Source organism: Geotrypetes seraphini, chromosome 7, assembly GCF_902459505.1.
Source record: "Geotrypetes seraphini chromosome 7, aGeoSer1.1, whole genome shotgun sequence".
In the NCBI taxonomy this organism is placed as follows: Eukaryota; Metazoa; Chordata; class Amphibia; order Gymnophiona; family Dermophiidae; genus Geotrypetes; species Geotrypetes seraphini.
Window position 1 is genome coordinate 65,656,858 of NC_047090.1, and position 27,935 is coordinate 65,684,792.

At 43.2% G+C, this 27,935-nt stretch overlaps 1 protein-coding gene across 25 annotated transcripts in view; it reads right to left on the reverse strand.

The window, feature by feature from the left end:
- PPFIBP1 (PPFIA binding protein 1) overlaps window positions 1–27,935 on the reverse strand; it is a 324,575-nt gene that overhangs the window by 208,151 nt on the left and 88,489 nt on the right. For all 25 annotated transcript variants that reach the window (XM_033952602.1, XM_033952606.1, XM_033952600.1 and 22 more), the window contains one exon: window positions 9,556–9,645. Coding sequence is in view for 17 of the 25 variants with exons in the window: in XM_033952593.1 (XP_033808484.1) it covers window positions 9,556–9,645 (90 nt within the window). In the remaining 8 variants the exon portion in view is untranslated. The remainder of the gene's footprint in view (window positions 1–9,555; window positions 9,646–27,935) is intronic.

Here is a 27,935-nt window from a genome sequence, read left to right on the forward strand (position 1 = left end):
GGACAAGAGACGCGAATGAGTGTTCGTGTTCAGACAGCCGTTTCGTAGCAGCTTCGATGGTGTCGTCAAAGAGTTCCTTCCCGACGCAGGGGAGGTTGGCTAGTCGATCTTGCAGGTTGGGGTCCATATCGACGAGTCGTAGCCATGCCAGCCGGTGCATGGCCACCGCGAAGGCTGCGACCCTGGAAGATAGCTCGAAGCTGTTGTAAGCGGCGTGGAACAAGTGTAGCGTGAGGTTGGAAAAATCCTCGAGGAGGAGGCTGAACTCTGTCTGGCGAGGGGTGGGTAAGCTCTCCGAGAAGGAGGCGAGCCGCCCAATGAGGTGCTTCAGGTAGGAGGAAAAAGTGAAAGTGTAGTTCAGGACTCTGGCGGTCATCATAGAGTTCTGGTACAACCGCCGTCCGAATTTGTCCAGTGTCCGGCCTTCGCGTCCAGGGGGGACCGCCGCAGACACCCTAGAGGGGTGAGCTTTCTTCAAAGATGATTCCACCAACAGGGATTGGTGGGACAGCTGTGGTCGCTCAAACCCCGGGTGAGGTACCGTCTGGTACTTAGACTCCATTTTGGATGGGACCGCCGTCACCATGTAAGGAGTCTCGAGGTTCCTGATAAGGGTCTGCCCGAGTACCGGGTTCAGTGGTAGCCGGAGGGATTCTCGGGGCGGGAAAGGCATGTCCAGCTCCGCCAGGTATTCCTTGGAGTACCTTGAGTCAGATTGTAGGTCCAAGTCAAGGGCACGTCCCATGTCCTGGACGAACCTCGTGAAGGATGGTCGATGGGGTCCCGTGGCCCCTTGCGGGGACGGTGACCGAGACCGCCATTTGGCTGAGAAGGAAGGAGAAGCCTCCCTCAAATAGCGGGGCTCTCGCTCGGATCCTCGGTCCGATACCGGAGATGCGCTGTGAAAGCGCTCCGGGGTCGAGGACCTGCGTCGCCTCGAGGAGCCCCTCGGGGACGACGCCGGGGTTCTGGGGACCGACCGGTGCCTGGTCGGGGATCCCTCCCCAGACTCCCTCGGTGAAAGCCTAGGGCCTCGGGCCGGATCTCCGGACTGAGGGGGAGTCAATAGGAGCTGTGGGTTGGTAAGAGACAGCTCGGTGACCCTTAGCGGCTCCCTCAATCGAGTCGAGGGGGTGCGCCCTCATACCGGAGGGGAACTCCGGGTTTTCTTAGAGAGGGGTCTCGATTTTCGTTTTGAATGCCTCAAATGCTTCGAATGCTTCTGGGAGGAATCCGATAAAGAGGAGAGGCGACGAGACCGGCGCGGTTTTCCTCGAGGGGTCGGCGCGTTGTTCAGGCTGGTCCGGCGCATGCGAGGTCGAGGCCGAGGCCGGTTTAAGGTGAGCCATGGCAGCGGATAGCTCCGTTGTGATCATCGCTCGGAGCAGGTCCTGAAATACGGGCACGGATAGCATCGATGGCATGTCCAAGGCCGCTGTGCTCTCCACCGGGGGCGATCTCGCTTCGGAGCATTCCCGAGGGATGGAGGCACGTTCCGAGGTCTTCGGGGTTTTTGCCGGGGCCGTGGGTAAGGAGTTTCCACTCTGTGCGGCCATTGTCCCCGAGGTTGGCTTCTTTGACGATGTGGAACCTGAGGAAGGAAGAGGGGACTTACCCGGGGCAGAGGACTTATGAGAGCTCGAGGTCTTCGAGGTCGAGTCCCGAGGCGGGGCCGATGTACTCGAGGCCGATCTCGAGACCGAGGTCGAGAGTTGATCGGTAACGAATAGCTCTGCCATGCGGGCCCGGCGGCGGCAGAGCGCCCGCTGTTGAAAAGTTGCACACCGGGGGCAAGTTTCCGTTGGATGGTCGGCCCCCAGGCAAAGGATGCACCAGCGATGCGGGTCTGTGAGAGATAGAAGACGCTCGCACCCGGTGCACTTTTTAAAGCCCGTAATGGGCCGGGACATCCAGGCGGCCGCGGCCAATCAGGCCTTGCGGTCGCGGCGATCCGGGAGGCCCCGGATCGCGAGAAAAAGGCGCGAAAAGCGCTCTGAGCAGGAAAAAGAAATTTTTTGTTATGCACAGCGACTTTTACGACGAAAAACAAAAGAAAATAATAAATCGCGGTGCAAGAAGGCACTAGGGCAGCGCTAAGAAAAACGTGTCTTCTTAGCACAGCGAAAAAAATCGAACTGGAGACCACGAGGAGGGGATGCGCCCTCTAGTGGAGCAGGAGGCACACATGCGTGGTGCAGCCAGCAAGCTTGAATCTTCAATCAAGTTTGCTTGAAATGCTGTCCGCATCGGGGCTCCGTAGATGACGACACCCACCCACATGTGAGAATATCATGCCTGCTTGTCCTGGGATAGCAGAGACTATGTCTGAATTCAAGAGGGCTTGGGATAGGCACGTGGGATCTCTCAGAGAGAGAAAGATAATGGTTACTGTGGATGGGCAGACTAGATGGGCCAATTGGCCTTTATCTGAAATCTGCTCAATATTTAAAAAAAAAAACAAAAAACCCAAAAAAAACCCACCTCTCACCAACTTGGAGATTTCCCATTTTAGCTTGTAGCGAACTCATGCTTCAGGGCTCTAATGTGTGCTTGCCGGCTTCCCTTCTCTTCCCTCCGAAACGGGAAGTTATGTCCCGGGGGCGGGGAGGAGAAGAGAAGGGAAGCCAGCAAGCACACCTTAGAGCCCTGAAGCATGAGTTCGCTACGGGCTAAGGCAGGAGACAGGTCAACGACATTGGGAAGCTTACAACCTGCTGCTTTTACTTGCTTCAGGCCTTCCTCGCTGCCGGGTCCTACCTACTTTCTATTTCCGCGAAGGCAGGACCCGGCAACGAGAAAGGCCCAAAGCAAGGAAGAGCAGCAAGTTGTATGCTTCCCTCCGTCGCTGACCTATGGAAGATAGGTCAGCGACGGAGGGAAGCTTGCGACTCTGCCGATGGGAGGGATGGAAAGAGAAATGCTGCTGCTGCACCCAATTGGGGAGGGGAAGAGAAGTGCTGCTGCTGCACCCAACTGGGGAGGGGAGAAGGAAGACCAGGGAAGGGAGAGGAGAGGAAAGAGATGCCAAGACCATGGGAGTGAAGGAAAGGAGCTACCAGACCATGGGGGGGAGAGATGTCAGGGCATATGGGGGGAGGGGGAGGAGGCAGATGCCAGACCAGGTGAGAGAAAGGAAGGAGAAGAGATGCCAGATAATGGAGTGAGAGGGGGAGATGGAAGGAGAGGGGAGAGATGCCAGGGCATGGGGGTAGGAAGGGAAACTAAAGGAGACAAAATGCCAGACCAGAGGGAAAGAAATGAGAGGAGGTGCCAGAGAAGGAAGGAGAGGGAGAGATAGGAGGGAGATGCTAGGGCATGGGGGAGAGAAGGGAAGGAGATAGAGATGCCAGACCATGGGGTGGAGTGGGAAAGAAATGAGAAGAGAGAGATGCCAGAGCATAGGGGAGGGGGTGAAGCTGAAATGAATCATGTACAAAGGAGAGAAAGGGCACAGGATATACAATTTATTGAAGGGACATAGAAAGAGGGAAGATGCCATATGGAACAGAGAGAGGACGGACACTGGATAGAAAGGGCGGAACGGGTGGACAGTGGATGCAAGGGGCAGAGAGAGAGAGGACAGATGTTGCATGGAAGGGAGTGAGGACAAACGCTTAATAGAAAGAAGAGAAAGAAGAGAGCGAAGAGAAGATGATTAAAGCAGAAACGACCAGGGCTGTGGAGTCGAGGAGTCTGAGTCGGAGGAAATTTCAGGTACCTGGAGTCGGAGTCAGAAGTACAAAAAACTGAGGAGTCTGAGTCGGAACATTTATCTACCGACTCCATTTTTGAACTTGGCATAACAATCACGAGCGATTCTTTCAGCTATAGCACCCACTATATACACAGCACAAATGTTGCAAGCAGCTTCTGCGGCCTTAGAACCTTGATTAAAAGCAAAAAGAAGGTGGTGTTGAAAATGCTCATTTCTCTCAACTTGACATTCCATTTTAACGATCTGAAAATTAGTGCTGTGGAGTCGGAGTCGAGGAGTCGGAGGAAATTTCGGTTACCTGGAGTCGGAGTCTGAAGTATAAAAAACTGAGGAGTCGGAGTCGGAACATTTATCTACTGATTCCACAGCCCTGGAAACGACAAAAGGTAGAAAATTGACTGCGTTGCTTTTGCAATCTTATTCTTCCTGCCTTCCTGAGCCAGGCCAGGCGTGTACAAGCCAATCGCTGCCTGGCTGGCCTGGAACTTCCTCTCTGATGTTAGAATTGATGTCGGAGGTGAAGTCTTGTGAGTCCGGCGCTTGTACATGCGTGGCCTGGCTCGGGGAAGCAGCAGGGAGAAATTGGCGTGGCGGATTGGGGGGTAGGGAAAAAATCTGGGAAGTGGAGAAATCGTTGTGGTGGCTTGGGGGAGCCAGGGGGCAAGAGAAAGAAAGACAGGCAGGGGCAAGAGAGAGAGAGAGAGAGACAGACAGAAAGAAAAGGGGAGGGGCAGAAAGGCAGAAAGAAATATTGGATTTACAGTCAGAAGAAGGAAGTGCAATCAGAGATTCATGAAATCACCAGAGAAAAAGGTAGGAAAAATTATTTTATTTTCAATTTAGTGATCAAAATGTGTCCGTTTTGAGAATTTATATCTGCTGTCTATATTTTGCACTATGGCCCCCTTTTACTAAACCGCGATAGTGGTTTTTAACGCAGGAAGCCTATGAGCGTGGAGAGCAGCACGGGGCATTCAGCGCAGCTCTCTGCGCTAAAAAACGCTATCGCGGTTTAGTAAAAGGGGAGAGGGTATATTTGTCTGTTTTTGTATAGTTGTTACTGAGGTGACATTGCATATTTTAAAGTCATCTGCCTTACCTCTGAACTCCCCCCCCCCCCCCGAATACAATGATAATTAACATTTTCTCTGTGTACAGTGTGCTCTGTGTTTTTAAAAATTTTATTGTTGGCAGATCATTTTGACTTGGTCATTTTAAAAAGTGCTCACAAGCCAAAAAAGTGTGGGCACCCCTGCTGTACTGTCTTGAAGAAAGATTTGGCCTCTAAAAGCTAACTGAAAAATGGATTAGTCCAATAAAATGGTATTTTCTTATTTCTCATTATTTGTTTTATTTCTATTTGTTAATTTGTAAAGTGGTGATTGTTATGTAGCAGTTTTTTCAAATTTACATCTACTGTCTTTATATTTTGCATAGTATTAGGGGACATGTCACTGTTTCTGTGGTGTTGCATTGTATGCAGAGTCTGGTTTCTTGGTTCAGTTTAACTTTTGTCTACATATTTCTGTTTTTAGTTTGTGATTATTCCATATTGGGCGAAGGTGTATCTATATTCTGTGTGTATGAAAAGGACATGGCTTTCTGTTAGCTTCGACTGTACAGGATCTGGCTTGTTTAGTTTTATATTGCGTTTGTTAGTGTTCTAGTGCTCACTGCAGTGTTTAAGATGCTGCCTTTTCCTAGGTGCACCCTTGTTGTGTGACTAATGGATTATTACTAAAAACATCTTTTAAATACAGAGGAGGGGGTTGTTAAAAAATGATCAGCACTTGCTGTTATATATACTAGGTACGCCACTGGATTTAATGACCCTATTCTAACTTTACCGTTGATGTAGGTGTTGTCCCACCCCCCATCCCCCCCCCACACACACACTATAAAGAATTAAATTAAAGTTGTATTAACATCAAGCAGCTTTCAAATGACATTATAAGCAAATAAAAATAAAATATTTTTAATACATTGCTAATTATTACCTGCATCTTTACCTAAACTGTTTTGCCCTAGCTCTCACTCTGCACAACAGCAAAATAAAAAAGTAGCAGATAAAGATCAATCACAAAGGTCTCCTTCAAGGCTTAGTAACACCTCTCCATAAATTATGTGGAAGAGGTCTGGAAGTGGGGATCGCATCTATTTCATATCCTCAGTGAGACCTCAGGAAGGAACCTAGTGATCAAAACATTATTAGAGGTGCTGTAGAGTCATTTCTTGTATGACTGCATGAGCTATATTTATCTTTTTTTTTAGTTGTTTAAATTCATGCAGAACCTAATGACTTCATTAACACATTTCCCTTTTTTAAACCTCTATACTATTTGAAAGAGAGCAAATATCTAATTATTATTCCCTTCTAGAATTGGATACTTCTTAAATTTAGTAAAAATATTCTGGCACAAGTGTCAAATCTTAAAAAAGGAAGTTATATTGAGCATTGGAAAATAATAATAATTAACTAATAAAAATATTACACATTTAGGGTTTCTTTTACTAAGCTTCAATAGCGGTTTTAGCGTGCGTGTGCAGAATCGCCACGTGTGCTAGATGCTAACGCCAGCATTGAGCTGGCATTAGTTTTCCCGAATAGCACAGGGTTTGCACGCGCTAAAAACGCTAGCGCACCTTAGTAAAAGAGGGGGTTAATTTCCCCCACCACCAAATTTCCCCATCCCGCCCCACCCAGCTACTTTTTCATGCTTCCCGGCTGGCAAAAATTTCTGGGGAGAACACTGTGTGTGTATGTATATATATATATGTGTGTGTGTGTGTGTGTGTGTGTGTGTATATATATGTGTGTGTGTGTGTGTGTATATATATATATATATATATATATATATATATATATATATATATATATATATATCTTCCATCAAAAGACAACATGGTAATACACACATCCTAAAATTCTTTGCAGATAAAAAGCAAGGATAACCATGGGCAATTTAGTATATGAACAAAATTACTGTTTATCTCATTGAAAAAAAAACCAAAACAGGTAACAATTAGTATTCCACCACAGCTTTCTTAGGACACAAAAGAACATCCAGTATTGGGAATGAACAAACAAATGAACTCTGTTCCCAGTACAGGTAAATTCTGCTATGAAACACAAACTTAAAAGCAAAATCTGTAATCATTTCAGTGAGTGCTAAAATCACATTTTCTTATTACTAACCTTTGCCAGAATCAAATAGATTTTTACACAGTTCTCTCTCTACATAAACACATGTCCATATTAAACCTGACCTCTCAGTAGATACTTTATTTATAACATTACTCAAGATGCTGAAAAAAAAATTAAAGTGCTCAAAGACCTTTAAAGTAACCTGGAAAGTACATTAGTATCCGATACCAAACCACATGTGTTGCACCAATACTGCCAGCCAAAAAAGTTTTAGATGTGCTAAAAATATTCCTTTTGCTTTATTTTCTGTAATCCCAATTTCTCTTAAGTAATCTTTATATAAGGCTACTGAAGCACACCAATTCATGGTAATCTGGGAAAAATTAATACATTTGATTGGGTACTAGGAACTTGGCAGTTCCAGGTTAATATGGTTTTAAATGCAAGTTATGATAAAATATCCCTTAAAAATTGAGACTGGCAAGCTTGAATATATCAGGGACATTTTAAAGATTACCACCACACTGTAGAAGAATTTTCTTAGAGATATTTCCAGAGAAAACTGCAATTCAAGCACCGATATACTACCTCAGTTAAATTAAAAGGAAAACATACATCTAATGAATACCTGAGGCAGACACCCAGACTTAGCTTTCCACCCACATATTACTTGACACAAGTTAAGAAAAATTACATTTTTGAGTTAGATATATGACAGGGTGAAGATACTTCAAACAGAGTGACATTATATCAACTTTAGCTAGTTGTGTGAAACACATCCAAAAGGTCATCACACCAACTATAAAATCCATGAGAAAGCTAGCAAATATTTCTTTAGACACTTACTCAGTCCACCTTAACATGGGCAAAGGACCATGATCTAAGCCAGTCCCTCCTCGAGGGCCGGAATCCAGTCGGGTTTTCAGGATTTCCCCAATGAATATGCATTGAAAGCAGTGCATGCAAATAGATCTCATGCAGATTCATTGGGGAAATCCTGAAAACCCGACTGGATTCTGGCCCTCGAGAACCGACTTTGACACCTGTGATCTAAGGCATCATCCTGGTCAATGCATGGAAATGTTTAACTCAGTGTGGGAGCAATTAAAAACAAATAGAAGAAAATATTGGAGGAGGGGATAGATCCAAGATGGCCAGTACAGCTTACTGCTGAGATAGACGCCGCGGAACCTACCTGCGACTGAATTTCCTTTAATCATGCCGAAACGGAGGGGAAGACGCCTCAGAGGTACAATAAACACAGTTTAGAGCAGTGGTGGTCTCAAACTCAAACCCTTTGCAGGGCCACATTTTGGATTTGTAGGTATTTGGAGGGCCTCAGAAAAAATAGTTAATATCTTATTAAAGAAATGACAATTTTGCATGAGCTAAAACTTTATAGTTTTATAAATCTTTCCTTTTGGCTAAATCTTAATAATAATATTGTAATTTATAGCTAAAGAGACATATGATCAAGAAACTGTTTTATTTTACTTTTGTGATTATGATAAACATACAGAGGGCCTCAAAATAGTACCTGGCGGGCTGCATATAGCCCCCGGGCTGCGAATTTGAGACCACTGATTTAGAGGTAGATAAACGTACCTCTAAACTGTGGTCACCAATGCTATTAGATTGCCATCTACTGTTGTTTTATGTGTTTAGATGTTTTATTGTACCTCTGAGGCAGGCTTTAGAGCTGAAACACAGACCGTGTCGGGTCTGCAAAATAGACTGGTTCCAACACCTTGATCTAACACGTAATACAGATATCTGTTTTGGGTCTGCAACATACACTGCTCTCAATATTTTGATCCAACACTAAATACAAACTGTTTTTATACGTTTTAATAAATGTATATTATCTCTGGTTGATGTGTAGTTCGTTACCCACTTTTTTTTTTTACACAATGATCATCATAAAGCATATGAGGAAAGACTTAAGGAAGGATCTCTTATGTACAACTATACTCCAGAAGAAAGGTGGAAGATGTTATAGATATTTGAATATCTCCTGACATAAATGTACAAGAGGTGGGCCTCTCAATTAAAAGGAAGCTCTGTAGAATGGGCATAGAAAAAAGATGAAAGAAGACAGGCTCAAGAGTAGCCAAGAAAATACTTCTTTATGGAAAGGGCTTCTGATGGAGGTGTAGATGAAGATTACATCTGAGTAAGCAACTACAACATATCTAAATAAACCAAAAACAAAATTGAATAAGAGTCAGCACAATGCAGATCGCCATGAGGAAATGGCTGTAGGGAGTTCCTGACGTAGTCTCGAGAGACTATGGGAACTCACAGCAGCCATTTCCTCATGGCGATCTGCATGGGGCAGGAGTGTAGGAAGATCTCTCCTGCCCCGAAAGCCCTCTAGACCACCAGGTAAGGCCGGGAAGGCGGCAGGGAGGAAAAAAATATGGGTTATTTTAAAATTAAGACTGCTTTTTTTATTTTCCCCCTCCCCAGAAAAAAATCGCGATTATATGAAACCGCAAATGGAGAAACCGCGAATGGGGAGGGGGAAGTGTATATAGTTTTTGGGAAGGGGGGGAGGGTAAATCCTACATGAACTTTAACCAAGATTACTGATCTGAAAATCACAGCATCAGCTCAATAACAAATATCAAAATTTACATTAACGTGACTGAATTAAGCCCCAGCAATAATTCTTCCTTTTAGGTAGTCTACTTACATTAGGGGGGGAGGGGGAATGCTGCAGTGGTTTTTGGACTTTGTTGCTTCAGAGGATTTTGCTGACTCGCTCCATATACAGTTCTTCACACTGAAATAAAAAATGAAAAATTTGAAAGTTAGCAATAATATGTAGACTTTAGCCATTTAGGGCGCTTTTACTAAGCAGTGTATGAGCATTTTACCATGGGCCAATAAGGTAAATGCTCCAATGTTCGCTGAATTCCTATGAGCATTGGAGCATTTACCTTGCCAGCCTGGCCAGCATTATGGGTGGGCAAACGGGGCAGCTTCCCTGGGCCCCACAACTCCAGGGGACCCCACAGTCAAGGCATCACTTCTCCTTGTCGGGCCATCTCCCTTTCTTCCTCCCTCACCTTCATGGCGCTTTTTTCAAAATCAACGGTTTCTCTCTCAGTGGGGCCATAATGCGGCAGCCATTCTCACAAGTTGCATTCGGCTGCCCTGAAGCTTCTCCTCTGATGCAACTTCCATTTCCGCCTGGGCAGATCATGGCAGAGCAGAAGCTCTGGGGCAGCCACATGCAACTTGTGAGAATAGTTGCCACATCAGAGTCCTTCCGAGAGAGAAAATGTTCATTTTGAAAAGCATCGCAAAGGTGAGAGGAACGGAGGGAGATGGCCTGACAAGGGGGAAGAGGTTGAGTGGCACTTCAGGTTTATTGGGTGGGGAGGGTGTCAGACACTGGATGGAAGTAGGGAGGAGAGAGAGAGAGGGTGTCAGATGCTGGATGGAAGTCAGAGGAGAGAGAGAGGGTGTCAGACGCTGGATGGAAGTGGGGAGGATAGAGAGAGAGAGGGTGTCAGACGCTGGATGGAAGTGGGGAGGATAGAGAGAGAGAGGGTGTCAGATGCTGGATGGAAGTCAGAGGAGAGAGAGAGGGTGTCAGACGCTGGATGGAAGTGGGGAGGATAGAGAGAGAGAGGGTGTCAGATGCTGGATGGAAGTGGGGAGGAGAGAGAGGGTGTCAGATGCTGGATAGAAGGAAGGGATAAAGAAAAAAGGGCCCTTGCTGGTTTGGGGGAAGAGGATAGAGTTAGAAGAAACTAGAAGGGATGAGGGAAAGAGGTGACAAGCTGTAGGTAGACACAATGAAAAGAGGGAAATTGAGGACTGTATAGTAAGAAAGAATTAAATCTATACAGAGGAAGAAAATAAATTGAGAAGGAAGACCAGGGAAGAAAAGGTAGCGAGGGATGCCAGAGCATGAGGGAGGGGGAGTAGACAGATACTAGATCGGGGGAGGGGGAAGGAGAAAGATACCAGATCTGTGGGGAGGAAAGGAAGAGAAGGAGATGCTAAAAATCATCAGGGGGAGGGAAGGAGAGATGGAAGGGAAGACGACAACAGATGCCAGACTATGGGGGGAGTGGAGGGAAGAAGATGGATACAAGACCTATGGATGGGAGAGAGAGATGGAAGGAAGAGGCATAGAAAAAGAGCAGATGCCATATGGAAGAGTCAGAAAGAGGGCAGACAGTGGATGGAAGGAATAGAATGATGACAAGAAGATGAGGAAAGCAGAAACCAGACAACAAAGGCAGAAACAAATTTCTATTTGTTGTTTTATTTATTCATTCAGCTTTAGGATAAAGTAGTATTGTAGCTGTGTTGATAATAATTTAAAAATAGAAAATGGAATAAGGTGATCATTTTATTGGACAAATTTTAATACATTTTTTACTAACTTTCAGAGACCAAATCCCCCTTCCTCATGTCAGGACAGGATACTATAACAGCAGTATACTTTACTCTCCTGAAGAAAGAAGTTTTGAACTCTAAAAGCTAATTGAGAAATGTTTTTGTCCAATAAAATGGTGGGCACTAAATTTTCTTCCCACCATGCTCCATGCCTCCTACCCAAATGTAAAATATAAATACCAAAGTCAGTGGGCTTCCCAAAGCCCTACTTGCTGAAGATCTTTTCCTCTAGATTGACGGTCAGAATTCTTCAAGCTCTGTAGCTGGTGGCAGCTCAGAGTCACTGCCACTAGCTGCAGAGCTTGGAGATTACTGACTGCCAGACTGGAGGAGGTGGTCTTCAACTGGCAGGGTTTCGGGACTAGCAGCCACAGCAAGGGAGATGGCTAATTTTTGGTGGACCTGGGCCTGGGAACCCTGTGTTCAGTACAGAAAAAAAAGTGCATGTCTGGCTTTATTTCTCAAATGTTGTAATACTTGCCAAGTTTAATTTCATGGAGTTCCCTGTTCAATTTCTATTTGTGATCTCTTGTTCTATATTTGGTAAAGATCTGTCTGTATGTCATTTAAAGTTGTTTTATGTGTGGTAGTAATGGGAGGCTGCTGAGAGGAGAGGGGATCAGGGGCCCTCTCCTGAATTTCTGCCCTGGGCCCCAGCATATCTAAAACCAACACTGTCACCAGCCCATAGTAAAAGGCTCTTAAGCTGCTTAGTAAAACCCAGTGTTAGTGTAGAAAAAAAAAAAAATCCCCACAAGCACAGCAACAAACCATAAATATATGCAAACCCTGAAATGTAAAGATATTAAATATAGAATATTTTAAAAAAGTCAAATAGTATTTAGGGTGGTGCAGTGGTTGGAGCTACAGCCTCAGCACCCTGGGATTGTGGGTTCAAATCCAGCACTGCTCCTTGTGACCCTGGGCAAGTCACTCAGACCTCCATAGCACCAGGTACGTTAGATCAGTGTTCTTCAACTGCTGGTCCACATCGGGTCCAAGATAGCGTTCTGCAGCCGCTGGTCCACGGTGCGATAAATGCGGCGTCTTCGGGCCGGCTCCCTGAATGCTGCAGTGCACAAAGCCATGGGAAAAGGCTCCTACGCGTGGCCTGAACCGGAAGCCTTCTCTCTGATGTCGTAACGTCAGAGGGAAGGCTTCCTGATGAGGCGCGGGATGCGCACGAGGAGCCGCTGCCCACAGCTTTGTGCACTGCAGCATTCAGGGAGCCGGCCCGAAGATGCCGTGTTGATCGCACCGTGGACCGGATCAAAGATAAAACCGAGGGGTAGGCCAGAAAGCAAGGAACATGGTAGGGGAAATGCTTTTATATAGTGATCAATTTGTCTGTTCAAGATTTTATTTAGTGATTGATTTGTCTTTTTTAATTTAGTGATTGATTTGTCTTTTTTAATTTAGTGATTGATTTGTCTGTTCAGGAAGAAATGCATTTGTTTCTTTTCCTCTGGGGTTGTACTGCTTGCAGAGTTTTGCATCTTAGGGTTTGCTTGTAAATATTAGTACTTTTAGTTTTTGGTCCTGTATTTGCATGGGGTTATCTGTTTTCTGGTAGGAATGAATGTTAAAGCATACAGCGTGCTTTGTGCATTTTAATTTTGTGGTTAACCATTATGTGTTGTTAATACAATTATATTGTGTGTATACTGTATATGAAAAATGAATGAAAAAAATGGTGTTACAATTAGTACTATTATGGGGGCAGGGGTGGAGATTGAGTAGAGATGGGCATGACTTAGCTCAGTGTTCTTCAACTGCCAGTCTGTGGGCCAGCCAGTGCCTGTCCACAAAATAATTATTTTATTTCCGCCAGTCTATAGGTGTCAAAAGGTTGAAGAACACTGCATTAGATAGACTGTGAGCCCACCGGGACAGATAGGGAAATGCTAGAGTACCAGATTGTAAAACTGCTTAGATCAGTGTTTTTCAACCGTTTTACACCTGTGGACCGGCAGAAATAAAATAATTATTCTGTGGACCGGCATTGGTCCATGGACCGGTGGTTGAAGAACACTGGGCTAAGTCGTGGGCCATACTCCACCCATCTCTACCCAATCTCCACCCCAGACCCTGCCCCCATAATAGTACTAATTGCACCTTGCATGTCCCATACCTCATCTGGAAGCCTTCCTTCTGACGTTGCAACTTCAGAGAGAAGGCTTCCGGTTCAGGCGCAGGATGCCCGTAGGAGCCACTACCCGTGGCTTTGTGCACTGAATCAGTTAGGAAGAGGGAGCAGGCTCGAAGATAACGCTGCATCGATTGCACCGTGGACCGGCGGTTGAAGAACACTGTGTTGGGCCTGATGCACGTGCTGGCCCTGTGGACCGGCACTGGTCCATGGACCAGTGGTTGAAGAACACTGGCTTAGATAATCTTGATAGGCAGTATATAAATGTGTAATAAACTTGAAACTAGAAGATCTGCAAAACATAGAGCCCCTTGTATCATAGGTGATGGACCACATCAGTCCTTTCACTTGCAGAGGAGCAGCAATTTTAGAAAGCTGGACGTGGGGAAAACAAGCCTAGCTATTCCTCTCTCTATCCACACACAGACTTTCAGCTTGCTAAAGATTAATCTGTAAAAGGCCACAATCAGCAAACCCCCTCCCCATACCCTGAGGTCAGTCTCTCTACACCAAAGCCCCCCACCCTCCATCAGAAAACACTCAACACACATTACTTTCAGAGACCTAAACCTCCTCCCCCACCTCAAGTCAAAAGTTTTATTATTTGCACTTAATTTACACCTCTTGAACTAGCTTGAGGTATTTCTTTGTCTCCAGAGGGATTATACCGTGTTTCCTCGAAAATAACACTGTTGTATTAATTTTGGGTCCAAAAAATACACTAGGGCTTATTTTTGGGGGGAATCTTATTTTTGTGTGTACAACGATCATCTCTCACCCATCACCTTGTGCAGCATCTTTCCAACCCTCCCTCCCATCCTCATGTAGAAATTTCATTGTGTTGCCTTAGATCTAATTTAATCTAAGCATTATTCTTGTATGCCACATCTTCCCTATAAAATAGAGCTTTAAATGGTTAACAAATAAATTACAGATCATTCTTAAACAAAATGAATTTCAGATGTCATAACATTTCTGAAATTAAAAAAAAAGTCTTGAGATTTTTGTGAAACAGATAATACGAAGCCTTTCCCCCAGTGCAGCAGAACCCCCAACGACCTCACCAACCCATCCCCCTGCGCAGCATCTTTCCATCTCTCCCTCCTATCCCCCCCATGCAGCGGAACTCAGATGACCCTCCCATCGCGAGGCCAACTGTTCCCCACCGAGGCCTTCCCTGTGCTGTCACTGATGACATCATCAGTGATGTGGCAGAGGGATGGGAAGGCCATGAAGCAGCCTGTTCAGTGCTGCTGCCGTCGCTGTTTGGAACAGAGGTATATTTTGGCCTCGCGGAGGGAGGGTCAGCGGGGTTCTGCTGCGCAGGTAGGGAAGGAGGGATGGAAAAATGCTGTGCAAGGAGATGGGTGAGAGGGGAAGAAAAATGCCGTACATTTGCGGGGGCGGGTAGGAGAAAGTGCTGCCGTCAGTGAATCGGGGAGTGTTGGGGACATTTGGGAGGGGCTTCAGGGGTCAATCCAACTAGGGTTTATTTTTAGAGTAGGGCTTATATTAGGACCTACTCCCAAAATCATGCTAGGGCTTATTTTCGGGGCAGGTCTCATTTTTGGGGAAACACAGTAGTCTAATTTTCTACCTGAGGCAATAGAAGATTATGTGGCTTGTACCAAGATCACTAGGAACAGCAGCAGGATTTAAAAATGGCGTTGCTGGTTGTCAGCCTGGTGCTCTAATCACAAGGCTACGCTTCTATTTGTCCATATATGAAGTCTGACCCCTATAGGTAATACTGTGATATTACCTATTCTTTGACAAATATCTCTGACTCACGCCCTCCTTGTAACTCTACTTTTAACTATGCCTTGTACCTCCCACCTTCCTGCACCTCCCACCTACCTGCCTTCTCCCTACCTGCACCTCCCACGTACCTGCACCCGACTTCCTAAGCCACTTGTTTATAACCTCTCTATCTCCTTCTTGACTGCTCCCGACTCGCTAAGTTACATTTATTGATTGACTTATTTGTAAATTTCGCTGTAGATGTACAGTCTCTTGTCATGTAAACCGCTTTGAACTATTCTGGTACTACGGTATACAAAAATAAAGTTATTATTATTATTACCCATAGAGGTTCTCAGTGGCCATTTTGGAAAAGACAGGCAGTGCCTCAACCCTGGGATCCTCTCCCAGGGCCATTAAGACCAAGGAATGGGTCAGAGGGCAAGAGGAGCCGTCTTCCATTTTTCACCCCTCAGTGAGGATCTACTGAGGTTCTTACATGTTGGGCAGTTGCCCTCAAGTGTGTGTGTGTGTGTAGGGGGAGGGGGACGGGACTCCAGGATTTTCAGCTGCCCCTTACAGCAAATACTTATACATGCCTTAGGGCATTTGTAAATACCAATGTCTATCTTTCAGTATACAACAATAAATAGAAAAAAACCTGATGGTAACCTATCAATTAAATATAATTTACAAAACCATCGGTATAAACCAAAATGACACTGAAAGTGCTTATTTAACTTTTTTCTCTTTATCTGATTTCTTTTATCCTATAAACAGGAACAAGCCTCAGATTGTAGAGTTTTACCCATTCAGGGTTCTTTCAAAGAGAAAGACGGTTTTTCTTCTCTTACACCTATTAACATCACTGGTTTGAACCCATCCTCCCTATCTTAACAAATACAATTAATCTTTTATTTCTTCAATCTTAAATTAATTTCTACTAAAATACCTAACTGAATTATTATTGCCTTCTAATCTTATTACTTTCTGATAAACTCAATATTTTAAATACTCATTTCCTAGATTCCTAAAAGGTTAATAATAAATTAATATTAAAGACCATTTGAACCTCACAGTACCTTTCAGAAACTCAGAACCGACAAAAGTGCACTAGTGTAAAGTAGAGGTCTGCGGGAATCCCCCCCTAACCCACGGAACTCCCACGGGGACCCCCCTCTAGCCAACGGGACTCCCACAGGGATGGAAGGCTTTAGAAGCAGGGTTCGTCCATATAATATAATGGACACGTCAGCCTTAGTAAAAGAGGGGGTTTATAAGTTAATTACAAGAACAGAAAACAAAAAAGGGTTCCACCAAAGAGATTCCACAAGGAAAACAGCAGCGCAAACACAAAAGAAACTGTGGAATTGATGATCCGGTCAGAAGTAATTGCTGCTTTTTATGGGGACGGGCAGGGATGGAGGTAATTCCTTGCGGGGACGGGTGGGGATGGAGAGGATCCTGGCGGGAATGGGCAGGGATGGGTGGGATTTCAGTCCCCGCACAACTCTCTAGTGTAAAGTGTACTAGTGCTTTAAAGTGCTGTATCAAAAATACCATAACAAAAGTGCATTAGTGCTGTAAACTTTTTTAGCTTCATTCAGAGACTTTTGAAACGTTTAAAACTTCTTGAAACCAAAAGTGCTTAGCTTTTGCTTTGTATTTGTTAAGGTAGGGAGGATGGGTTCAAGCCACTAATGTTAACAGGAGTAAGAGAAGAAAAACCGTCTTTCTCTTTGAAAGAACCCTGAATGAGTAAAACTCCACAATCTGAGGCTTGTTCCTGTTTATAGGATAAAAGAAATTAGATAAAGAGAAAAAAGTTAAATAAGCACTTTCAGTGTCATTTTGGTTTAATCTGATGGTTTTGTAAATTATATCTTTCAGTATAGACATGGATTTCCTTTGGGAAATGGAGAATGCATATCTATGTTTAGTCCTGCCCAGGACATTCCCTCTTCCTGCCCTGCTGACCACCCTTTGATATTTGTACCAAGTTGGCGTCCCCTGATTTGAAACGCCCATATTCTGAAATCCCCTTTAAGTCACTATTGGGTAATAAATTTACAAACTAGTGTCCCAAAATGGTGAAACATTCATCAAAAACAACAAATAGGAGCACTATAAACTTAAAACCACTTTATAAACTGCCTGAAGGAGCTCAGAACCATGAGATGGTGTAATGAGCACGACCAGGGTAGAAAAAAACTTTTTTTTGAACCCAAACAATTTTTGGAATTTATTGTGGCTAAGGAAGATACAATTGGTCCTATAGTCCTTTCAACAGAGTAAATGCAAACTGGGTGCTGTGTTTTTCTTTTCTTACTGTCCCCATGAGCAGTATAAGTAAAATTTCTTATTTTCTTTATTCTCTGGCTTCTATTTTGATTATGCACTAAATAAATTGTTAGTTATGTTATTAGTGGGGGGAGGGGCTTTCCCACTTTATATAAATTCCTTATGTTTTTTGTGAATCTATATTCAAGTATTTTGATTATGCTAGCTTGTTTGATGTTTAAAAAAAATTGATAAAGAAGAAAGAAAGTACATACAAAGGTGTTTCATGCATGTTCTCTGTAGTTATCCAGGAAACTAGACTGGCCAGGTGGTCAACCACCACTGACCTACAGGGAAATGTATGCAATTTTAAGAAATGACTAAAAAAGTATTTGTTTTGGAAGATGAAATATGGGAAATTGAAGCTTTAATATATTTGTAGGGGCTGGTCACTGAAATATTTTGTTTGTTAGATTTGTTAATTGTATGTGATGTGATATTATTATGTATGTACGTTTTGGAACCGACTTTCTATAAAGTGGGATATAAATCAATAAATTATAAACTACACTGTTAAGAGTCGATCAAGTGGTATTGAAATTGTTATTTGGTAGTTCCCAAACAGTTGGTTGGAAATCCAAAAGGTGGTCACATCATCAGTAGATGAGGTCACAAACAGAGATTCCCCCTCCATAGTGGATATCAAAACACAATTATAAGTGTACCCATTATAAAAAATACTATTTTTCTTCAAATATATTTTAGATTGCAGTGGACCTTCAGAAGTGTTTCTCAGAAGCTCTTCATAGAAAAGTTAATCATTGTCATCTGGTCTCGATGACATATCTCCATTTCTTGTAATATTTTTCAAGTAGTGTTCACCAATTTCCTTCATTCTCTTCAAAACTAAATTTGGGGTATATGCCATGACCATTAAAATCTGATCATCATAACTGTGGAAAAATGCCAATGGTGTCCTTTTTACAATTTTTTAATCATTCTATAAATCACCTCAGGGATTCAATTCATATTGATATTCTCTTTCACAAACTTCAGCACTACCACTTAGAGCTCAACTCCCCTCATAGCTCTAAAATTTATGTACCAAATTTGTCATTAGCCCTTTTATGTCCCAATTCACTGACACACAATCTGTGGTACCAACTGGCTGGGCACGGGACACCTCAATGTCGAGGCACGCATGACAGGAGACATTATCTGCAGTGATGGTGAGCAACTTCTCAATGCATCGACACTTACTATGTGTTGAAGACGCCATACCTAGAAGGGGGAAGAATGTTAGTGCTTCTTAGCTTACTTGCATGAAGCATTCCTTCATGCACAAGTCATGGACGAAGACGATGTGGAGTCCTCTCTCTGAGTTGGTGCACTTAGTGTCAATGTCAGTGCTGATGTAGCATCAGGATCTGAATTCCACCCCCCCTTCCACTCGATGTCAATGCAGATTCAAAAGGTTAACTTTAAGTGATCTCATTTGCATAGGCAAACATAGATCACCACGAATGTCCTGATGCTCAGTGCCTAGACACTGAACACATCAATTATAGGGGTCAGAGCCTGAAATGATCCTATTGCATTGAGTACATTTTTTAAAGCCACTTGACATCCTCTGACATAGAGAGAAGACAGCCAATGTTAAGTCAAAGCTCAATAGCCTGGGGAGCTCAAGGAACAAGTATACAGAAACAGTTGATGCTCCAATGGCACAAGAAAGACTCGAAGTGGCCTGAAAACCCAAAAAGTCAAACTTGTCTAAATATGACCAAACAAGAGAAAAATAAAGGAAAAGGTAAATAATGAAGAATTAAATAAAATAAAGGGAAAAAGGTATTGGGAAGGCACAAAAGTCTTGATATGCTGGGAGAGACTGAAGAACTCAGCTTCTCACTCTGCGGAAAACTAAAGACCAATGATCCTGTGCATTGACATCAGATGGGAAGACACCTGCTTGCATGTGGTTGGGCACTGCCTCACAAATTTAAAGTGACATTGCATTTGGCAGTGTCCAATGTTCTCACATATGGATGACATCACCCACATGCGAGAACATAATGTCCTCAGAGAAATAAATACCCGTAATGTCTATACACATTAAACAACACTAATACACAGGGATACTGAGATTCCTCAGGAAAGCAGGAGTCTTGCAGTTAAGATCTTTAAGATATAAATGGACATGAGTCATATATTGTGTGGGCAGGCTGCTCTAATCAGTTTAGAAAGAAGCAGATTACATTCATTAAACAGTATTCAATTAATCTGTTGATGTCAAGAGGAAGACTGCACAAACCTCCTGCTTATCTCCCAAAAGACTAAAGACAGGCAAGTACAGTTGGGAGAAAACAACGGGCTTATGTTTTCCAGATGTGTATTACTGCACAACTGTAGCTATAAAATAATAATGGAAGTAACTTAAGTTTCAACAAATCAATAGTAAAGAAAAGCATCCAGGCCTGACCTACTACACTACAGGACCTGAGACATAAGATGATTTCATAGATATGTGTACAGTATACTGAGGAAAAATAAATACTGTTACAGAAAACCCAAGCAGCAGCTTAAAAAATTAAAAAGACGACATTTAAAAAACTTATTACACTTTTAATGGCAGATGTTATACTGTACGAGTTATAGCAAAGCCCATATCAATAAGTTAAATAAGAAATCATCATGAAAATGATATTTAAAGCTCTTCTGTATGCTTCCCCTCATTGTAAACTCCTACCCAGTTCAACATAATTAAAAATTGAGAAAAAGGCAGCCTCCATCCGCATGCCAATTAGGGGCCATTAAAACTGCCATTCCTAAAAAGCACAGATTATGCAATTTGCTCAGAGGAAGAGTTTTCGCATTCAACTTCCTTTATTTTCATGCATTCCACATGAAGTAGCATCTTGATACTAAAACCAGTAAACATGTTTTTCTTCCCCTTCACACTGAGCCAACTAAACATTTCACGCAAAGCAAGAACCATAACTGCTCTGCCCCAATGCAGTACCAAACTCCCTCAGATCTAATCAGCCTAAGTAGCTTTCTTCAGCATTTAAATTCAGCAATTCAAGCCTTCTGCTTCCTTTTTTTTTTAAGTGTTATCTGTAACCAAGCTTGCTGTATTAGCCATGACTTGCATATCCTGAGGGATTCTGTGCCATGCAAAATTTGCTCAGAATCCAGTTGCTCTCAGAGAACATTGATGTAGATGCAATGCAGCTGTCTCAGTGGGAAGAGCCAGCCTCATGCGCCAAGAGCTTCCAGGATCCGAGTCCTGCAGTGCCCCATTGCCCTATGCTATTCTCACAAGGTTATGAGGAGAACAAGGCCAGGAGTTTGGGCACCGCATGGCTCAACCTCTCAAAGCCACAATGTAAGAGGAATACTGATCCTATGCAGCGAGCAAGAGATGGGAACAAGTGAACTGCCTTATGGAGGCTGAAGGATGGAAAAAGCAAGTAGGGGTTAACAAGACCACTTGGATGATCTGTGAAGACAATAGCAGAATAAGGAACTTTTGGAAGATAGACTGAGGGAAAGCATGTTGGCAAAGATGAACTGGGGGAGGAAAAGGAGTGTGTGCGTGAGGGGTCAACCTGGTAGAGAAATGTTGCCAGAGGATGTGGTAAGAGCAGATAGCGTAGTTGGTTTTAAGAAAGGTTCCTGGAGGAAAAGTCCATAGTCTGTTATTGAGAAAGACATGGGGGAAGCCATGTATTGGTAGCATGGAATATTGCTATACTTTGGGTTTTGGCCAGGTACTAGTGACCTGGATTGGCCACCGTGGGAACGGGCTACTGGGCTTGATGGGCCATTGGTCTGACCCAGTAAGGCTACTCTTAAGTTCTAATGTAGTTCACTGTTGTATGGATAGGGCTACTATATTTCAGGAATTTTTATTTGGCTACTGGGAAATCCCATGGGGAATTACATGCAACACTGATTTTTTAGCTGTAGCAATAAACTTGGACACTGCTATGATGCCCCAGTAAATGATAACTGCTAGAGATCTAATCTAATCTAAACCTTAAGTTTATATACCGCATCATCTCCACGAATATGAAGCTCGACACGGTTTACAAGAACTGAAATAATAGGTAGAGAAGGAGAAGGTTTACATGAACTTATATGTAGAAGGGAGGAAAAAGAGATGTGCATTTGTTAGTATGCCTTAGTGCAGGGGTGTCCAACCTGCGGACCAAGGGCCGCATTTAGCCCCGTGAAGTATTTTGTGCGGCCCTGGTCAAGGGCGATGCAGTGTTTTCCTCTGCTGCCCCCGGGTGTTTACCGTCTTGCCAGCTCCCTCCTCTGTCTTGCTGCAGCATTTGCACGTTTGTGTGGCCCCAGAAACATTTTTTTCAGCCAATGCGGCCCAGGGAAGCCAAAAGGATGGACACCCCTGCCTTAGTGCAAATTAAATTACTATAAAAGCAAATGTGTTGACCTATAAATTAACATGCATTAAACAGATATAATATGCATTCAATTTATTGCCTGAAACGTTACGTGAAACAAACTATATATCTGAAAACCAGGCAGAAAAGTTCAAAAATATAAAGAAAGCAAATCAAAAGTAGCTTTTATGCATAGCCCTAGCAGCTGGGAAGAAGTCTGAAATGCCTGCAGACTTCTAAAAGGAAAAAGAAAAATCATAACAAAATACCTCTGTATATCTGTCAAAAAAACCCCAAACTCTTAAAATTCTGCATACTGTATTTATATTGTATTTTTCCAATTGCTGTCTGAGTAATAATGAATAAAAACTTCAAACCAGAACAGTTCTTCAGCCATAGTTATATTTAAAAATAATAATAATAATAGTCCTGCCCAAAATTCTTCCATTCTGGCCAAGTGACTATATAACACTGAAGGTTTTCCTTTAAATTTAGTAGCCAGTTCAAACACATTTCTGAAATGTTCCTCAAATTTTAAATCAGTGAAATCCATTCTGTTTTTCTTGCCACACCTTCTCTGGTTTCACAATATCTTGTTACAAAACTAAACTTGTATACCTGGACTAATTTGTCAAATATTCATTTCTGAATTAGTCTGGCTTCATTCACACCCTGTTCTAGCTAAACCAGAAAACTGATCTAGAAATAACCAGAAAATTTCACAGAGAGACTATATTGCTCAAACACTCCTTTATTAGTTACTCTTGTAGTAACCAATCCTGAAATAAAATAATGTATGTAGGACCTGCAAGATTGTTTACAACAGAATAAATGCTGGTTAATCAGGGCCAGCTCAACCATTGGACCAGGGTGCAGGAGATACCGGGAGTCAAAATCCCTAGCCGCTGAGCTCACCTGGTACAAAGTTTTCTCCCCCCTACTCTCTTGGTGCAACATTTCTTCCTTTCTCTCTCCAGCCCTGGATCTTCCCTCTGCTGCATCCTGTAAACAGGAAATTACATGACAGGGAAGTGGAATGCAGCAGAGGGAAGACCCAGGGCTGGCTGCATCCCTTTGAGCCAGCTCTGTGAGTTAATCACCTTCTACTACAAATGCAAACAAAAAAGTTCACAGCCCAACATCCACCAGGTGCAGAATGGTACAAACCTGCTTCTGTCAGTGGAAATTGGATCCACACAACTATGAATTAACTAAACTAAAACTTAGATTGACCGTGTCATCTTTATGAAAATAAAATTCGACTCGGTTTGCAATAGTTAATAAATTAGGTTTTTTTTAAAGCCTCTCCCTAGGTATCCAAGGCCATACCTTGGGCTTTATTATCCGACATGCCCATGTTTGTACTGCTTTGTCTCTGAATCCCCCTACCACAGCCAGAGACTTTCACCCTCCCTTATTACTTAGTAAAAGAGGGTGAGAAATATGCCTTTTATCTGTGTACCTACTTGTTGCCCTGAACAGTCCCTGTTCATGTGGAACCTCGGTTTGCGAGCAACCCGATTTGCGAGTGTTTTGCAAGACGAGCAACACACTCAGCAAACTTTCGTCTCGCTACACGAGCTCTCATTATGGTGGCCCAGGGGTGGATACCTGCCTGTGGGTGCTGCAGCCGTTGTAGCGTGGTGGCTTCCTTTCCCCGGGGTCCCCGTGCGGCTCTCCTCCCTCTTCGGCCGATGCCTCCGCCGTTCACCAGCACCTCCCGGCTTCCAATTCAAGCTGGCACGAAAAGCTCGCTGCTGCATGCCGGCCTGGGCGCGCCGCTAGCTGCTTACCTTGACAATCTTCTTGACGATTTCAGTGTGGGATACACGCTGGACCACCAGGGAACACACAGGTACGCAAGGGAGGGAAGGAGGGAGGGTGGTAATTGCTAGTGTCAGCTGGGACAGGAGACGGGAGGGATTTCTCCTGTCCCAGCCTACCACTAGGTGGTTTACGTTAAGGGGAATGGTTAGTCTGCTGGCTGGGGCACAGGGGAGTACGGGACAATCAAGTCATTGTGATGAAGTTGGCTCTTTTTAGGGGGCAGAGGATACAGGGAAGGAAGGGGGGACAGTGTTCAGAGCATGGCAGGGAAGGGGGACAGTATTCAGAGCCTAGCAGGGAGGGGGGCTTGGTTCACAGCCTGTTAGGGAATGGGACTGAATGCAGGTTAGGGAGGGAAGGGAGCTGGGTGCAGAACCTTGCAGGGGAGGGTGTGAGGGAGGGGACACTAGGTGCAGATCCTGGCAGGGCATGGCACTTGAATATTAAGCCCCCGACTTATATTCGAGTCAACCATTTTTCCTCCTTTTTCGGTGGAAAAATGGGGATCTTGACTTATATTCGGATCGACTTATATTCGAGTATATACAGTTAGCCAAAAATCTGGAGAATAAGTCAGTCTTCAATTGTTTTCTAAAGTCTGGATAAAACATAGATAGAAAAAATAATTGTTTAAAGTCTTTATCCCAGAAGGTGGCCTAATAGAACACTGTACGTTCATGATATTTTTTAAAACCTGCATCCCTTAACTGAAGGGTAAACAAAAAGAGCACGCGTAATGTGAGAGTTTTTTGGATTAGAAAATGAAAATATCTTCAACAGGTATGAGGGTACTTGACCAGTTATGACTCTGTAATAAGTGCAACCAAGTCTGAAAATAATTTGGGCCTCCATAGGTAGCCAACGCAATTTACGGAAAAAAGGGGACACCATGATCATATTTTTTCAAACCAAAAATCAATCTCACGCTGTATTTTGTATGAGTCGTAATCTAGAGATTTTATTTTTTTTGTCCCTTTGAGATAAACTATATTACAGTAATCCAAGTGCCCCAATCCAAGTGGCAGAGATTGGACCAGCAGTCTAAATGCGGTAATATCGAAGTAAAGCCTAACTGTCTGCAATTTCCATAAAGTATAGAAGACCTTACAGATTACTATATCAACTTGTTTCTGCATAGTTAAATTCTGGTCCAATGTGACACCTAATATTTTAATCGAAGAACAAATTGGATAAGGCATTGTCTTAATTATAATATTATCCTCATATGAATTTTGACGAGGAGGCAAAAAATAACTTTGTTTTTTCCGAATTCAGTTTTTTCCGAATTCTAGCATCCAGGCTTCAACTGTATGAGCAATTTTGGAGAGTAAAGGAAGTACGTTGAATTATAATTGTAATATCATCAGCCATAACTAAAAATCTTCACTCCCAATTTTTTTTAATCTGTTTCCTAATGAGTTGAGATAGACATTAAATGAGCTAGGGGAGAGTGGAGAACCTTATATTACATTACATTAGGGACTTCTATTCCGCCTATACCTTGCAGTTAGTTCAAGGCGGATTACAAAAGAGCTAACTGGACATTTCCAGTGAAGTTACAACAGTATTGGTTGGGTTTTTTTTTTTGGTTACAAGGGAGGAGAGGTAGCTGGATTAATTCCGGAAGAACTTGCAAATTTGATATTAAATTGACTGTACGTTACTGTGTGATATAACAAATAGATTACAGAGTACAAATAAGATTATGGGACACGATAAGGATTTTTCCAGCTGAAAGAATAGATGTTATCTGCGCAAACACTATAAGAGCGGGAGATCAGGAACCCTTGGAATCAAGTGTATACTTTGTCTTGGATTCCAAATGCACCCAGGATTTCTAACAATTTGGAATGGTCCACCAAGTCAAAAGCACAGCTCAGGATGAAGACATTGCTGCCCTTACTAAATAAATGATGTAGAAAATTCAAGACTGTACTTCCCCGAAAATAAGACAGTGTCTTATATTAATTTTGGGTCCAAAAAATGCATTAGGGCTTATTTTCAGAGGATCATTTTTTTTTCATGTGTAACAATCATCTCTCCTCTCCTCCACCCCGATTCTTCCTCTTTCCTTTCCCCCCCACCCCGAGTGTAGCAGTTTTCCTCCCCTCTCACCCATCCCCCTGTGCAGCAGAACCCCACTGACCCTCCCACCGTGAGATCGACATACCTCTGCTCCAAGGCCTCCCAAAAAAAGCAGCGGCGGCAGCACTCTGAACAGGCTGCTTCACAGTCTTCCCCACCAGGGCTGGACCTTCCCTCTGCAGCATCTTTCTATCCCTACCTCCCATCCCCCTGTGTAACAGAACCCCACTGACCCAACCACTGTGATGCGGCAGAGGGAAAGCCCCAGCAGTGAAGACCACGATGCAGCCCGTCCTGATTGCTGCCGCCGTTGCTGCTCTAGGAGGCCTTGGACAGGAGGTATGTCAGGTCAGGTCTCACCAGGGTGGGGGGTCGCTGAATTGACGAGTCCAATTTTTTTGATGAATCGGGCAGCAATAGTATCAGGGATGGAGTTGGGGAGTGTCAGGGACATTCGGGGGGGGGGGTGGCCTTCAGGGGTCGATCTTAACTAGGGCTTATTTTGGGGAAAGGGCTTATATTAGGAGCATCTTTAAAAATCATGCTAGGGCTTATTTTTAGAATAGGTCTTATTTTCGGGGAAACGGGGTAGTACCGTTTCAGTGCTATACTGAGAGCAAAATCCTGACAGTCACATGTAAGAAAAAATGATTATTCAAAAAATTGTTCTGTAATTGTACTAGCCCTTTCAGAATTTTTGTGAAAAATGGTATTGATGAAATTAGAGACCGAAGTCAAGGATTCTTTGGAATCCTTAACATTCAGGGTAATGACAATAAAACTTCCATTTACTCAGTTTGCAAGTATCAGAATCAAAGTTTCAGGCTACACTGTGTGTCGATCATCCTGGCCACGTCACTATAGAAGTTGTTCTTGTAGTCCTAAATGTTCTTTCTCTCAGGAAATGTCAGCATTGTAACTGCTGATCCATCAAACGATCAGCTACACTGCACTGTTTAATCTCCATGTCTGGTAGATACCTAGCATATCATTACAGCATAAGGACTAGACATGCTCATTCCCTGGCTGTCATGAGATGTGTGCGTTAGCCCTCTTATCAGCCTGCAAACAAATAGAACCTTTCTATAAGTCTGTCGATTACCCTGCCAGTCTGCTGCTCATAGTTAAAAGGCAAATGATTTCTGCTGGCGTATGAGAGCGATGGAAAGCAGGGCAATAGCTGGATAAAACAGCTCCTTTTGATGCTCTCTTTCCTTTTGGGTTTATTATACACTAGCAGATCCACAGACTAACTCAAGATTAGTGGCACCCAGGGGCACTGTGCAGCTTAGGGGAGATGAGGTGGTTAGCCAGGAATCTATCATTACTACTACTACTACTATTTATTCAATTTTCTATACTGTTCTCGCAGGGGAGCTCAAAATGGTTTACATTAATTTATTCAGGTACTCAAGCACTTTTTCTCATCTGTCCTGGCAGACTCGCAATCTATTATTTCTATACCATTACCAGATGCACGCAGCGCTGTACATCCATCATAACATAACTTTATTCTTCTATACCACCTCAATCAGATGATTTCTAGGCGGTTTACACAAAAAAGAGCTGTGAAATACAAATAGTTTAAAAAAAGTACGTTTCCTGTATATACACAATGTAAAATTTTTATCATCAATAAAACTTCAGTTAAGAAATAAATTTATCAAAGAGCACAGCCTTAATTTCTTTTTGAAATGCGCCACTAATGTAACTACCCAACCAAGATTGTTGCTTACTTGCTTGAAATGCAAGCGTCCTGTCTAAAAAAAGATCTGTATCTGTAGCCAGTGATTTTAGGAAAGGTGAATAAATTGCAATTCCCAGTTATCCTCGTAGGGCTGTATAGCACGAAATGGGATAGAAGGTAGAGTGGGGCCAGTCCCCATACTAGCTTAAAGCAAATGCAAGAGAATTTAAATATTGCTCGTGCTTCCACCGGTAGCAAATGCAATAGTCGATAGTAGGGACTGACATGATCATTTTTCTTCAATCCAAATATTAATTGGGTCCGAACTATTCTCAATTTTCTCAGGATTTTCTTAGGAACTCCCAAATAAACAATGTTGTAATAATCCAGTATAGATAAGACTAATGCCTGCACCAATAATCTAAAAGATAGTGGATCTAAGTATTTTTTGATGGTTCTTAGTTTCCATAGCGCAAAAAAGCACT